Source organism: Urocampus carinirostris, chromosome 5 (assembly GCF_059441175.1).
Source record: "Urocampus carinirostris isolate Australia breed hairy pipefish chromosome 5, RoL_Ucar_1.0, whole genome shotgun sequence".
Classification (NCBI taxonomy): Eukaryota; Metazoa; Chordata; class Actinopteri; order Syngnathiformes; family Syngnathidae; genus Urocampus; species Urocampus carinirostris.
Genome location: NC_142353.1, coordinates 11,235,104 through 11,251,472, shown reverse-complemented (window position 1 = coordinate 11,251,472; position 16,369 = coordinate 11,235,104). Strand labels below are relative to the sequence as shown.

At 40.9% G+C, this 16,369-nt stretch overlaps 1 protein-coding gene across 1 annotated transcript in view; it reads right to left on the bottom strand.

Moving 5' to 3' along the window:
* The window catches only part of LOC148365207 (protein unc-13 homolog B-like), a 111,848-nt gene that overhangs the window by 32,053 nt on the left and 63,426 nt on the right, over positions 1-16,369 (bottom strand). The window contains exons 11-21 of the mRNA XM_088335695.1: positions 15,603-15,646; positions 15,444-15,519; positions 11,793-11,798; positions 10,578-10,652; positions 10,286-10,505; positions 9,995-10,222; positions 9,108-9,249; positions 7,301-7,470; positions 4,364-4,479; positions 1,472-1,635; positions 1,251-1,407 (exon numbers count right to left, since the gene is read on the bottom strand). Coding sequence (XP_088191821.1) covers positions 1,251-1,407; positions 1,472-1,635; positions 4,364-4,479; positions 7,301-7,470; positions 9,108-9,249; positions 9,995-10,222; positions 10,286-10,505; positions 10,578-10,652; positions 11,793-11,798; positions 15,444-15,519; positions 15,603-15,646 — 1,398 coding nt within the window. The remainder of the gene's footprint in view (positions 1-1,250; positions 1,408-1,471; positions 1,636-4,363; positions 4,480-7,300; positions 7,471-9,107; positions 9,250-9,994; positions 10,223-10,285; positions 10,506-10,577; positions 10,653-11,792; positions 11,799-15,443; positions 15,520-15,602; positions 15,647-16,369) is intronic.

Sequence of the window (16,369 nt, the reverse complement as noted above, 5' to 3'; positions counted from 1 at the left end):
CTCGAAAAAACTCTTCCTTTTTCATCTTTTATGGAGGGTTTGGGTTGGCATTTGGGCAATTCTTTTCTTTCTTACACCATTTTCATCCTAGATTAAAAGAAAACCTGGAGTATGCCCGTGAAATCGATTGTTTGTTTAATTCAAAAATACATTTGTGATAATGGAATAAATCAATTGTGAACCCTTAGTTAATTGTGGACTTTTAGCTAAATTATGCAAAGTCAATTATTTTCTTAAGCTCTATTATTTTAATCAGTTATTTAATTCATTAATATTTTTATTACTCAATCGATTAAATTATTCATATTAAATTAATTCGTAATTTTTTTTCAACTGTTAATTTCGTTATTGTTTTTTAATGAGAAAATCAATTAGTAGGACAGTTCATGTACTTAAATCAATGATTTTTTTTGACTGAATGAAAATGTTTGTACAACTAGGAGGCACTAAATACTTCACACTGTCACTTTAAGTTACTTCAGATTGTTAAGCATCATTTTGACCTTCATTTTTTTGTAAATAATGGTTTTAATCATCTGGCGTAAAAATGGCACAGCATTTGACAAAAAAAAAAACATGATGCCAGCAGTAAAGCATGGTGGTGGTAGCGTGATGGTCTGGGGCTGCTTTGCTGCCCGAGGACCAGGACATCTTGCTGTGGTTGACAGAATTATGAATTCTGGTGTTTACTAGAAGGTCCTGAAGGAGAACGTCCGGGCTTCAGTCTGTGCCCTAAAACTCAAGCGCTCTCGGATCATGCAGCAGAATACGTATTCGAAACAGACGAGCAAGTCAACCTCTGAATGGCTCAAAAAACCCGAGATGAAAGTTAATGGAGTAGCCAAGTCAAAGTACGGATTTAAATCCAATTGAGATGCTGTGGCGTAACCTTGAATTTGCAGTTCATGCTAGAAAACCCTCCAATATGCCAGACTTGAAACCATTTTGCAAAGAAGAGTGGGTCAAAATTCCTACACAGCGTTTTGAAAGACTCATTACCAATTATCGCAAATGTTTGATTTCTGTTAGGGCTGCCAAAGGTGGCCCAACTCGCTATTAGCTTCACGGGGCAATTGTTTTTTTTACATGGGCCGTTATGAGTTTTTTAAATGGAATCAACATTTCAAAACGGCTTTTAGTATTTTCTTGGGTTGTCTGTGTGTGATAGTAAAATTGGTTTGATGGTCAGAAACCTTTGTGAGAGATCAATATGCAAAAAACGCGGCAATATTGGAGTCACTATCACTCACCCCAAAATTGGTTGCGGCGAATCTAGCGGGTGCTGAGACGTTTGTGGTGGTGGCGACGCTAGGATGCGCATAAAAGGCGTTGATGTTAGCTAGTAGCGTGCTCATGACTGCCGGCACGCCCGATAGCATGTACTTGGAAGCCAAGCACGAAAAATGTCTGGAAAAAAAAAACGGTACGTTTAAAGAAATCTGTTTTTTTTCCCTTGTCACTTACGCCTTACGTCATGGCCTGGTAGATGGGCTCCACGCCGTATCGCACTGCAAACTCGTCCACCACTTCCTGCTGCACTTCGTCAAAATAAACCTTCCAGGCTTCGTCTCCTTGCGCTATCGGGAACTTGACGGTGCCACCGCCCTCCACATCCGTCACCAGGTGGAACATGTTCTGAGTGGACCACAGCGCAAGTTCTCCATGAGTCCCCTTTCCTTTTAATTTTACAGTAGACCCCCAGGATACAGCACTACGCAATACAGACACTTGTACACCATGTTTGCAATCCTTTCCTTCTTCGACCCGAGCATTGTTGTCACTGTTTTCCAATATTCCTTAAAACTAACCCATTACTTTTGGCAAAAAAGGCGATAAAACATACTGAATCACAATAACATTTTACACCCACCACACATCACACCCACCAACAACCAGCAGCAACTCACTCTCATTTCAGGAGCACGAAGTTAGGCGTGCGCTGAAAACCATAAACCCCAGGAAGGCAACTGGCCCGGATGGAGTACCAGGGAGGGTACTCAGGGACTGTTCCGATCCGCTGGCTGGGGTCTTCACCACCATCTTCAACCGGTCCCTGTCACAGGCGACCGTCCCACCTTGCCTCAAAACCTCCACCATCATTCCCATCCCCAAAAAGTCAGCAGTGGAAAGCCTCAACGACTACAGGCCTGTCGCTCTTACGCCTGTGGTCATGAAGTGCTTCGAGAGGTTAGTGTCCCAGCACATCAAAAACTCCATGTCACTCACACTGGACCCCCACCAGTTTGCCTACAGGGCAAACCGCTCCACTGACGACGCCATAAACACAGCACTTCAAACCGTGCTGAAACACCTGGACCACCGGGGGAGCTACGTCAGAATGCTCTTTCTGGACTTCAGCTCAGCCTTCAACACAGAGATCCTGGTGGAGAAACTTGCACACCTAGGACTCTCTCCCTCCATCTGCCACTGGATAATGGACTTCCTCTCCAACCGCCCACAGTCTGTGGAACTTGGTACCCACGTCTCTCCCACCCTAACACTGAACACTGGCTCCCCCAAAGGATGTGCACTGAGCCCCCTGCTTTTCATCCTCTACAGCTCCGACTGCTCACCGACCCACCCCACAAACACTATAATTAAGTTCGCTGACGATACCACCTGGATCGGCCTCATCTCTGAAGGGGACGAGGCGGTATACAGGGATGAGGTGGAGTCACTTTCAACGTGGTGTTCGGAAAAGCACCTCATACTGAACACCACAAAAACAAAAGAACTGATTCTGGATTTCAAAAAGAATGGCAGGAATCCAGAACCACTCATCATAAAAGGAGACTGTATAGACTAGAGAGAGTCCATTCCTTCAAATTTCTGGGTGTGCACATCTCCGACGACCTCTCCTGGTCTGCAAACACCAGAGCGGTGGTAGGGAAGGCCCAGCAGCGACTGCACTTCCTGAGAGTGCTCAGGAAAAATAATCTAAAACAGCAGCTGCAGGTATCCTTTTACAAAGCCACAGTGAAGAGCATTCTAACATGCTGCATTACGGTGTGGTATGCTGAGTGCACAGCAGCAGACAGGAAAAAGCTCCAGAGGGTCATCAAAACAGCCCAGAAAATCGTCGGTTGCTCTCTGCCCAGTCTGGAGGACATTGCCTGCTCTCGCTACCTCAGCAGAGCAGAAAACATCATCAAGGACTTTTCTCACCCCGGCCACCACCGCTTCGACCTGCTGCCTTCCGGTAAGCGCTACAGGTCACACAAAGCAAAAACAAACAGACTCAGAGACAGTTTCTTCCCCACAGCCATTACCACCCTAAACAGACACCGCACAAAAAACTAAAAACTCTTGCAAAAAACTACCTCACACGAATGTAAAATGGTACTCACGTACATGCTGACTGCACTATGTTTGTTCACTGCTCAAAACAGACACCGCACAAAAAACTGAAAACTCTTGCCAACACTACCTCATACGAATATAATGGTACTCATGTCTATGTTCTTGCACATGTCGACTGCACTATGTTTACTGCTCACCTTGCACAATGTCTGACCATTTCTTTTTTCTGCACTATGATGACTATGTTTGCACCAATGCATATGCTGACTTTTTTTTTGCACTATGATGACTTTTGCACCAAATGCAATATTGCACAACCCTTACGATACCAACGGTATCACGATAACAACTGTATGTTCCATCCCACATGCCGTCATTTCTTGTGTAAATACCATGTAAATTATAACTATAGCCTTATCCCCCTTGTTTTATAACCTTACCTTCTCTGTTCCTTTATCTTCTTGGCTCATACCTCACTGTGAATGTGTAAAACTGGAGTGTCATGCCCAATTTCATTGTCACAATATGTTAACCCAATGACAATAAACGTATATTCTATTCTTCTATTCTATTCTAAAATGGGATGTGTTCCCTGCCTAACTCAATTAGGACGATGCACGGCCATTGGGTTGCTAAACCCGTCTTATGCCTCTGTGTGTTAATTTTCCTTTATGCATATAAGTCAACCCCCTGATTACACGAGTGTATGTATTAGTTCTAAATTTGGCTAATTTGTGAGTACATACAGTAAAAATAAGGAAATTCATATGCATTCAATACGCTATCTGTAAAAAAAAAAAAAACCTCCCTGGGACAATAAAGGTCTATCTATCCATCCATCCATCCATCCATCAACTGCATGATCCAAGATCTATCTATCTATCTATCTATCTATCTATCCATCCAATGTTTTAATATGGGGTATAGTTTAAACGTCATTAACTAATTAGTATAGGTTTCCATCCCCACCTACACGACAATTTCCCAAAACGGTTCCTACCTCAGAATGGATTCATTACATATCCCAGGGGTATTCACTTATGACCCTCAGCGAATGCCTTACCTCATGGAGACAAGTGTACTGCACGTGGTACGGCGCTACTGTTTCTTCTCCTTCGATCTCCATGCTGATCTGGAGGCGAATGGCGCCTGACACTGCCGATTTGTCGGTTCGTTTTTCTGTAAAGAAAAAACGAAAAAATCTGGCAGATCTTCAAGTGAATTTTTGGCTAATGGTTAAAGCAGAATAGAAACATATGGCCTACGGGCCAGATCCGGCACGTTAGATCATTTAATCCCTAATCTTACTGGGGCCAGGCAAGTAGTTTTAAGAGAAAGGCAGAAAGAAAGACAAAGAGGGAGTAAAAGAGAGAGACAAGAAAAGCAAAATAAAAGAGAAATAAGGAGAGAACAACAGAGATAAAAGTGAGAGAAAAGAAAGAATGAGCGAAATACAGCCCCACTTGCTTTGTGAGTGGTGCCTGGCTTGGCCAACATCGAGTGGAAATATTTCAAACTGCAGCTTGTGTTTGTCTTGTGCTTCGCCCAGCCTTGTCTCGTGGGCCATAATATAGGTCGTTTAAATTAAAAGTTATGATTTTTTTAAACACAAACCAACTGCTCTTTCTGGCTGCTAGAGAATAGTGTGGAGTTTGTGTAGCCTGCTGAGTTGGTTCAGTTGTAAAACATTAAATCAATTGTTAAAATAGACTAGTTAGTATTCAATGCCAATACCTATTGTTTGTAAATAAATGTGTTGTGTTTAGAAAAGATCCCTTGTCATCTGTGATTATAATATCTATGGTAGAATACTAATGTAGGCTGAATGAAAAGGCAATGTTGGAATCGAGCATTATGGGAAAGAGTTCAGCCAAACCGACGTTATGCAATGTGATACTATAAGTAAAAATACTGTGATGCTGAGAAAAAAATAGAATGCTTTCCTTGTGTCATCTAGACCCCTAGTAGTCTAATGATCACACAGTGGAATTTTTATATTATTATTATTGTTTATCTATCTCAGTGTTTTTCAGTAATTAATTGTTGTATTGTGCTGTGCGTAACTATCCAATTTTTGTGTTTTTGCTGTCTAGCGATTTACTTTTACCGGAGATGCAACGCCACCGACTGGGATTTGAATGAAAGAATTGTGCCTTAGTTCCAAAAAGGTTGAAAAACATTGATCTGTTTTATCTTATCTCAATCTAATCTACTCACATGTATTTATAGATCCCAATTTGTGTGCGTGTTTGTGTGAGTTCATATGTAGCTAATGGGCTCTGAAAGGGCTAAACTGATTTTTGTAAAAATTGACACAGTGTTTATTTAGGGCTCCGCACGTTTCTTGAGTTAGGTTTGGTGTCGGGGCACCCACAATAAATACCAACAAAGTTGATTAATGTGGTGTTATGCTACGTTCCTGCTCCTCACAGCTGGGCAGCCTTCCACCTAAGCCAGCATAGGTTGAAGGATCAGAATCAACCCAGCTGTGGTCGCCTTCAATCGAGACGGCAGCATTCAAAATCTGCTGGAGACAATAGCCGGTGCTTGAACATTGATCATTTGAGGTAAGTCAAAGCCGATCTACGTATGACTTGCACGTCAAGTCAGGATATGGTTATTATTATTTATTTTTAATTTGCTACACAAAGTATGATCTAAAGAAAATACATTAGCACTCGATATTCCTGTATTGTGTAGTGCAACCAAAAACAAGTGCAAGGAAGGATACAAACTATGGGGACACAAAGGGACCAAAATGCACAATATACCACTGACTTTTTTGCCTCGGCTTTTTGAGGTTTTTGGTTACCCGTAGCGGCAAGATGGCTGAAAATTGCCCCATGTTATGTAAAATAAATGCAAATTTCTCGAGCGACGAGAATTTAAAAACAAATGCATGTTTAGCTCATAATTTGTGTATTTTTGATTTTTTTTTTAAGTCAGTAGAGTTCGTTTGAATCACTGTCATTTTTCTACCACTTGGAGGCACTAAATAACACAACTTTTATTTCACTGTGGAGACGTCGAACGATGACCTCAACGCCCGCAATCGGCCGCCCTATGTTTGAGACCTCTGCTCTAGACTGTCTACCCACCGGGGTCTCACAAAATTCTGCTCATTATAATTAAGTACTCACGAAAAACAAAGGAGAACAGAAAATGCATTTTCCATTTCAAATAATTAATTCATTGCGATTCGGGTCTGAAAAATCGCAATTAGGTTTTTTTTCCAAAGGGTGGGGACTGATTAATTAGCTGTAATAAGTTTGTCAATCTAAAAGAGGAGCGTCCACACTTTTCAATTGGTGAGCTGTGTTGAAATTTCGATGCACTTTTTATTTTAAGATCATTTAAGTCTAGTTGGTTTTGTTGACATTTTTAACGATTCATTTATTTAAAAAAATCGGGGAGCTATGTATGCACCATCATGCGACTTGCTGCTAAACCTTAATTTATTTCCTACGCTGTTAGTTTTTTGGTTTAAATGAAATATTATCAATTTATCCATTATCTGCACTGCTTATCCTCAGTAGGGTCGCGGGGGTGCTGGAGCCAATCCCAGCCATCCTCGGGCAGTGGGCAGGGGACACCCTGAACTGGTTGGCAGCCAGTCGCAGGGCACACAGGGACAGACAATTTGCTCACTCATTCACACCTAGGGACAATTTGGACCGGCCAATTAACCTGGAATGCATGTTTTTTGGAAATTATAATGAAATATTAGTCATGTTATTATATTGAAATTCTTATTTTTTTACTCAAAGGGGTTTAAAGAGCTATTCAAGTTGCATTTGAATTCATAAAAAATATTCTTTGTTTCTTTTTGCATTAATAAAAACAGGGCATTTTTTAATCTTTCACAGCAAATGAACATCAGCTCCAAATATCGCTTATCTGCCTGATCTCAATACTAATAATCAGTATCGTATCGGCCATGAAAAACCCATATCGGTCTGGGGTTGAATTTAGAATAAATGACTTCAATGAGACTGCTTACCCAAATGATACCAGACGTCCATTTCTCCGCTGAGCGTTCGGACCTCGATGATGCTCTGCCCCAGAAAGTCGTCCGATTCCCTCTTAAGACGTTGCTTCACCCGAGACTTGATGTCGTCGTCTTCGTCCCAAACGCGAACTTTCACCCGGTCTGACGAGTTGTGGCACTCGCTGAAATACAAAGATGGACGCTCACACAACGGTAACCCAAACTAAATACGGCTGATTCTTTATTTGCAGCAGCAGTTTGGTATCTTGATTTTTGCTCCAGACTAAACATTTCCCATAATGAGGTAAAAATTTTAGGAGGGATGATGCAAGCATAAAACACATAAAGTAAGGAGAGTTTTGCACAGTTGAATTCCTGCCTAAATCAAATAATGTCACTTCCTGTAAATTACTTTTATGGAATTGTAGTCCATTTTGGGGACAATTATACACATTGATCTAGAAGTCAAATGCGCCATCTATTGCAATAAAAAGCCACCTCCGACAGGGTTGGAAATGACTACTGGCAAATTTAGAATTCTAACAAAAAAGAAAAAATATATATATCCATTACATTTAATTGCATGGTGAAAGTATATTTAGTGTAGTTTATCAAATTAGTTAATAATGTTATGGCCTACACTTCTTGAGGAAGTTGATTACATTGCACTGCATTCACAATAAAATTGAGCAGGTGTACATTACAAATACAAAATAATATTTGAAATTCATTCCTTTAGGTTTAATTGATAGCAAACACTTAACGCGAATAATTAAAGTATTTTTATAAACATTTTGCAGTTTTAGAAAAAAACCAGCGTAGGAGAAAGTCAGGGACAATGAAATGTTGCTCCAAATAGAGAATCAGTAGATCGGTAGACCCCCGGGATACGTCATGCATCCAATTCTAAGTGGAGATCCCAAAGGGAAATTGCCATATACAATATAATTTGTTGTCATTGTAGTGTGTGAAATGGACCACAAATGTAAAAAATGCTATCCATCAAAACATTACTGTTTAAAATAATAAGCTGAGATAAGTAGTAAAATAAGAAGTAATATTAGATTTTAAAAATAAATAAAGAATTGAATATGTATCGCGGGGAATATAAACTTATGCTAGTTAGCTCATTTCTTTTGGATCCCCAGTGCCCCATTAACATATTGCAAAAGTATACTACTAGTACTATTCATGTGTCGTATACATGAATCGGATTTAATCAATTCATAAATAAATATACATGTAAGGCAAAAATGCTTTTTCTTAATATTTGGTGTGATGTGTGTTGAGCTGGTTCAGTACAGTAACGGGTGGATGCAGGGGGAGACGGCGGATTGAAATTCAAACTGATTTCAAAACTTTGACTAGCAACAATGTTTTTGCTTTGAGAAAATATTTCTGGTTAATTAGTTCATATTTCTTGCTTTGTTTCCAAGGTTAGCTTTGAGTCCGATGTTATCATGCTTTTGCTTCTCCCTTTGGCATCACGTGCGACAGATAACGAATAAATACAATGTGAAAAATACAGTCTTGTAACGACGATGAACAAAGTTTTTAGAACTGAACGATAAGAAAGGCATTGTGGGCGTTAATTCAGCCAATCACCATCTTCATTAAACTGTGACACAAACCGGTTACAATCCAGCATCTTATATGATGTCAACCGATATCAGACAGGCAGCGCCGCAAAGTCTGAAATTGATTTTGGTTTTAATTGTTGATGATGCATAGCGGGGAAAAATGCCTTAAAGATAAAATGTTATAAGGCAAGGTCGCCATATCCTGGGGATCAATGATACTAAAATGGGGCGGGTCTTACAAAGTGAATTTCTCCTCCCAAACCGGGTTCAAGTTTCCGTAGATGGTCTTGGTCCTTTTCTTGGTCTTGCCCACTTGGATAGTAACATACGGGTCACTGGTACCGGTCCGGTCTTTGGCCTGGAGGCCTTGCGCGCTAACCACTGTCACAAGCCAAAAAATAATGCAATTATTATACAATAAATCATTCTTAATAAAATAAGGATGACAAAAACATGAAAAATTTTATTTCAGCCTTCCTCAAGTATCCCTAAAAGTCTGAATGACATCCCCGCCTTTGTTGGAGGCGAGGTGTGATGGTTACCACGGCAACAACCGCTGCACGCTGCCACATGTCAGGTTGCTGTGGTAACAGCAGCACCCATCATGCGCGGGAGACTGAGGGTTTTTACAGTCACAGGGAATTTATTCGCTTTGGTTCGCAAAAATTTTGACCACGCTTACATGCAACGACGAGGCACTCTTTTGTGGTCGCACACGCCAATAATTGACACAAGTGAGTTTGACTGGGGTTTATAGAATTTATGAGGGTGGCGAGAATCTTGGGAAAAAAGTAGACTTGGGGAATACCTTTAAAAAGAGGGTCTTAGTGACAGGTCTTGGGAGTGGAGAAACTGGAATGTGAAGGGAATTGAATAAGGAAGTCATGGGAGGCTAAACTTGTCATCTGGTGAGTCAAAGTACTCAAAATGGTTCATAAAGTGAGGTGGGATCCTGGGGTATTGATAGTAGAAGTGGCAAATTTTCTAACTGCAAACACTTGGGCAGAGAAAAAGTGACGTGGACTGATAATTTGGGTAAAGCTGCTATCTTTTGGAGAGAGGAATGACTGCAGGCACCAAACTTTTTGTGGAACACTGGAAAGGTTTTAAAAGAACCAGATCCTACCATTGATGGTGATCCTGGCCGACCACTTCGATGTCCCGTCCAGAATGTTCTGCTTGACGTTCTTCATGTACTGTCCATGCAGCGTCCTAGACATGCAGAAGACCCGTCGGATCTCCTCAAAGATCTCCGGCTTGTTCTTCTCACGGATCTTCATCCTGTCCTTCATGGCCGCGATGATGTGCTGGGTGCGGTCTTCAGCGCCCGTTTTTGAGCTCTTCTCGACTGCTCCTGAGAAAAGATGGCAGAAATGGTTTGTTTGTGACCGGACGGGACGGAGCTTTTGGCACTTACGCTGCAGGCAGTCGGCGTTGAGTAGCTCCCGGCACTTTTCGTGGACTTTGACGCCACACTCGGCGCAACGCATGCCCTGCCGGGCGATGCCCCACAGGAGCCCCTCACACTCGTGGCAGTAGGTGGGCGCTGTGGCGGTCCAGACCTCAAAGTTGTGTGGGGTAGTGCATGAAATGGGGTAGATGAGAGCTTGGAGTGTTTTTTTGTAGGCATGACACTTCTGTTGGGAGAGAAAAACTGTTGCAATGGATCTTCACAATCCTATCATAGACAACTTCATGACTTCACTGACCAGCTCTTTGTCCACAAGGGAGGTCCGTGTTGCCAAGGTTTGGGACAGCCCGGCCTTCCTGGACTGAATCATACTCTGGAAAGAAGTCAGAGTTGTAATGTCAGGAAGGAATTAAGTAGATCATGGGTTTCAAACTAATGGCCCGGGGGCCAATTGCGATTTGCAGGGTGATAGTTTGAGGCCCTAGCCCTAATAGGAAAGTCTGAAGGGACATTGTAATAGTATTTTGTTGTATTTGTATATATATTAAAAAAATATATATTTTCAGAATGAAAGCAAAGTAAGGTCCATGTTTTTAAGCACTAAATTCGATATTTCATTTTGTACTAATTTCGCGGTATTTATAGTATTTCTGTAGGAAAATGTAATGAGTTAGATAACCCTGTCACTGAAAAAATAACGACCTTATTACAAACACTGCTCCCCGCTACAGTTAACAGTCACATTAACAAGACCCCATTTTGGCTGTACAGCGCCAGGGAATCCTTTTATATGAAAGCTAATTAAACAATTTAGGTTTACTGTTGGAAACTTTATGATGAAAACCCACAAAACAAATACCCAAAAAACACAACACCCAGAAATGCCAGTCAATCATACAGAGCAATTTGATTGGGTTAGCGGTGGGGGTGGGCGGAGCTATGCACACAGCTGTTTTTCCCTGTCCCGCGCCATTTGTATCCCATTTGCTATACTTTGTGACATTTTTACAAAAGAACTCCTTGTTTTGAAACTATTATTTCTGAAAGTAATTTCAGGAGGGTAGACAAGTTATTTGTTGATAAGGGACACACCCTCTGGCATTATTCTTATTTTATAAGTGGTATAGTATCATCTAAAGTCACACAGTGAAATAAAATGCGCAGAAAAGTTTGATTTCGTCTGGAGAGCGGATTTGGCAGTTTTGCAGAAATTTGTCTTTTTATATATCGTATGGCTTAACCCCCCCCCCCCCCCCCCAAAAAAAAAAAAAATTAATAATTAAATAAAATTAAAAGATTTTGTTACTATGGCTTTTTGGGTCAAAAAGGTTTTCGACCCCTGTTCTAGGACATCCTTCTCGTACTTTTATCTAGGACAAAACATGTTTTAAATATATTTGCACAAAACATAAGTGTGGGCGTCTTCGCGGCCAACATCACAAAAAAAAATCAAAAAGATGCTCGTCTCACACCACTCAAAACACAACAGCTAATGTTTTTGTGCTTTACTCACCATAGCCTGAAAGCAAGAAGAGGCGGAGGAAGAGGAGTACAAGGTAGAAGGTTACAGATGATCAAGCAGCCCAAAAAAACCATTGCTCGCAAAAGTATTTGTACCTAATATTTTCCTCTTAGCATATGTTCAGTACCTAACGAAACCCAAAAACCGTTGTACCGAGGAACCACACAATAAAGACTAGACTAAACAGAAGCCAAGTTATGTCCAAAAAGACATCTTTATTTGGTTGAAAATTAAAAGTTGACAAAAAACGTCTCTTTCAAGACATTAAAAAGATGTCGTTTGGAGGGCCAAATTCAGACAACAACACCAACTATTTTTGGACTTGAGTTGGCCCACATAGATTGGATGTCCATTTTTAGAGTAAATCATAATTAGAATGGACTAAATTGGCCCAAAATCCAATGTCCAATAGACATAATTTGGCTGACTACATTTAGACACAACAACTTTTTTGGGACTAAATTTGGCCCACGTTAGATGGTTTTGATGTCAATTTTGGACTAAACCATGTTTTAAACAGAATGGGACAGTCTTGGGCCAAAAGCTAAGATACAAAAGATAATTTGGTTGAAAAGTGTAGGTCAGGGGTGTCCAAACATTTCAGAAATCGGGCCAGATTTGGTAAACAGGTCATGTGTGATGGCCGACTATTCAGCCTGGCATTCTATGAAGTCTTTAATAAATTCACCCTCCAGGCAAGGCTTGCAGTGCTTGGCGATCAGCATGTGACTCGCATGGTCTGGTGAAAAAGCGCTGCTGTGCCGTTACAACAGCTTCTATGTGCTTTACCTATTCACAGACTCCGTTTCCAGATATCTTTTTGTAGGAAGCATGTTTCGCCTTCATATTATATTCTTTAAAATCAGCCAGTCTATTGGCACATTAGGCAGACGCAGTTGTTTCGGATATCGGATTTCCAACTGTCCTGGAAGCGCCAGTCCTCACAGTCAACTTTCCTTTTTTATTTACTGTTACCATATTGTAACTGGAATGGGCTTAAATTCAAACACAGAAATGCAAAGGCAGAGTGGCCGAAAAGCTACAGCCATCATCTGGTGAAATGGTGATGTTTTTTTCTTTTATACAAACTCTTTCTATACTTCATACTTATTTATTTTATATGATTAACATTACTGGTGGGCCGAATCTTATTAATTTTATGACAGAGGCCATGGACCAGTTAACATTTGATCATGGGCCGTGAATGGCTCCTGGGCTGGACTTTGGATATTTCTGGTGTAAGTTGAAAAATGACCTTTACAAGATGGAAGGCAAAATTGAGACGAGGTAAACACAACACACTGACCATTTCCGGACTATAGTTGACCCACACTGGATGGATAGACACAAATTTAAGATGTCTTTTTTGGGATGAAAAAAGAACAGGTAGACCAGATTCAGCCCAAAATCCAACTCCTAAAAAACGTTTTTTGGATAGCTAAATTCCGACGAGGTAAACACAACAGTATTTGGACAAGATTTGGCCCACGTTGGTTGGATAAACTAAAAAAATCCTTTCTAAAACAGACAGGAGCAGATTTAGCCCAAATTCGAACATCCAAAATACATCTTTTGGAGGAATGGATATAAAGCTTAACACATAAATAACTAATTTTGACCAATATAGGCCCAAATTGGATGGCTCAAATTACATGTTTTGGACTAAATCGTGTCTTAAAGGGACTGGATAAGATTTAGCCCAAAATCTAACATCCCAAAAAACGTTTTTAAATCACTACTTTTGGACAACAAAACAACTAGACCAGTTACAACTCAAAATCCAACATCTAAAAGACGTCTATTGGAGGGCTAAATTGGGACAAAGTAAACTAAACAACAGTTTTGAGACTACATTTGTCCCACATTAGATGGATAAACAGTCCTTTCAAACATCTATTTTGGGACTTAATCATATCTAAAACGTATTTGACCAAATATAGCCCCAAATCAGACATCTTTTGTACGTCGGGTGCTCGATGGGATTTAGACTAGCCCTACATATACATCAGAGATGATTGAGTAATATTTATTTGTATTTACTCTTGACATCTTGTCGAATGTTTTAATTTTTTTTACCTGATTTTAATCTTATTATCGTACGTTCTCGTCTAGTTCGTCACATGAATTAGCCAAACGTCACACGTAGCATTTGTATTTATTTTGATTTATTATAGCAAATAATGGCCACAGTTAAGGTAATGCAACTTGATAAGAATATCTTTGTCTTAGCCCAGGCTTTTGGACGTAGAAAATCCAATATTTTTTACAGATATAGCTTACAGTTTTAAAAAAAGCATGATCGGTCATCGATATCCAGAAGAACTATTTTATTGACTATCAGTATCTATAAGGAAAAAAAGTCTCAATATGGGTGCTACTTTTTCCTATCCTATTGTTAGGATATGATACGCCACTGTCCTCCCTAACCAGGTTTGGAGATAGCTAGAGTGACCTGACCACCAAAAGACCCAGGGGTCGGGCTTCCACATCCATGTCTTAATGGCATCTTCTGGTGCCCTGTCTCAGCAGCAAGGAGAAAGCCCCTCGAACGTTTCTGGTTTCCTATCTGGACGGCAAGGAGAAAGCATCTTGGCCACGGCTGGTTTCCTGTATTGGAAACAAGGAGAAAGGCTCTCGCCTGCTCCTGGTTTCCCGTCTCGGCGGTGAGAACAAAGCCCCTCGGCTGCTCCTGGTTTCTTAACTTGACGTTGAGAAAGCACCTCAGCCTCTCCTGCTTTTCTGTTTCAGCGACGAGTAAAAGGGACCTCAGCCACTCCTGGTTTCCTGTCTTGGCAGCGAGGAGAAAACCCCTTGGCCGCTACTACTTTCCTGTCTCTGTGGGAAGGAGAAAGCACCTCGGACGCTCCTGGTTGCTTGTTCTAGCGGCAAGGAGAAAGCCCACTCGAAGCTTCTGGTTTCCTATCTCTGCGTCAAAGAAAAAGCATCTTGGCCGTGCCTGGTTTCCTTTTTGGCGGCAGGGAGAAAGCACCTCGGCAACACCTAGTTTTCTGTCTCAGTGGCGAGGAGAAATCTCCATGGCCATGTCTGGTTTCCTGTCTTTTCGGCAAGGAAAAAGCCACTCGGCCACTCCTGGTTTCCTGTCTTGGCAGTGAGGCGAAAGCCCCACAGCTGCTCCTAGATTCTTATCTCAACGGTGAGGAGAAAACACATCGTCCGCTCCTGGTTTCCTGTCTCAGCAGTGAAAGGCAAGGGCCTTCAGCCATTCGGTTCCCGTTGCTGCATCCTCGGTAACTGTTTTTTGTTGTTGTTTTTTTTCTGGGGTCCACTGGTATCCGGCCCTTGAGGGGGAGGTTATGGTTATGTCCAGTTCCAAACCCGGTTGGGGCTGAAAATGGTGTACCAAATCCTTACACCTATAATCGTTACAGATACTACGGTCATTTGGATCTGTTCATACTGATCTACTATACGTCCTGATTTAGTGGTGAATATTCCAATCAAATCATTTAATCCTGATCAATTTAGTAATTGAAACGTCGACCTTAGCCTGTGTTAAGGCAGTCACCACTTCCGATGTTCTAATGTTTGAAATCACCCATATTTATGTAGAACTCACCTCTACATATACAAATATTTTGTTTTTAATTTTTTTTTTATATATAAATGGAGATTTGTACTTACCACTTCACTAACGAGTGGAATGGGCTTTCGCTTCCGGAGGTCGGGCGTGCTGTCGATACCAAACGGTGCATTTTCCCTACACACACAAAAACAACCAATCTTGTAAAGTGTCTGAACAGATGTTGCCGATTGGCCGGAACGGACTGAGTTTCTACTGACTGTGACTTGGTCCATGGTTGCCTTCCGCGGTCCCCATCTTGGCTCTGAAACACAAAGTCAAAATGTATCGATTCCGGGGCCAGATGAGACGTTTGGGGGTTAGTGGATGCCAGAAAAGGTTTGAAGCAGCTTGGTTGACTTTTTCACCCCATATTTTTGCTAACACAATCGCTAGCTGCGTAAGCAAATCGCGTCACTTTGTTGGCTAGCTCACTTTAACCAATAGCATCAGTTAAGTATGATATTTGTTTCTGTTCTATGGGGTTGTTTTTCTTCCGTTTTGCAAAGTTTCTTAAATGAAAAATGTATATTACTGCGGGGTTTATTTTATATTATTTTTTTGTAATATACCTTAGAGATTTAGGATTGCTTCAACAGTTAGTACTAATTTAGAAGATAATGCTAGTGTTACAAACGCTAACCATAAAATCTAAAAATGTAGATGTGGCCTCTCGTTGTTAATGCTAATGTAATTCCCACGTCATCTAACTTGGCTCTGCTGACACATAAACGATGTTTAACGACTTTAGAAGCCAATAACAGTGTCAAAGGCTAACATTGTGGATGTGGCTGCTAGTTGCTAATGCTAATGTGATTCCCACGTCATCTAACTTGGCTCCGCCAACATATAAACAATTGTTGACCTCTTAAGCCCATGTTTTTGCTAACCCAACCGCTACATTCTTGAGATATTATCAAGGCTTTGGTGTCCAACTTACTTCACCAAATACCATCACTTGAATAGTTAAAACTAAATTAATAGCTAA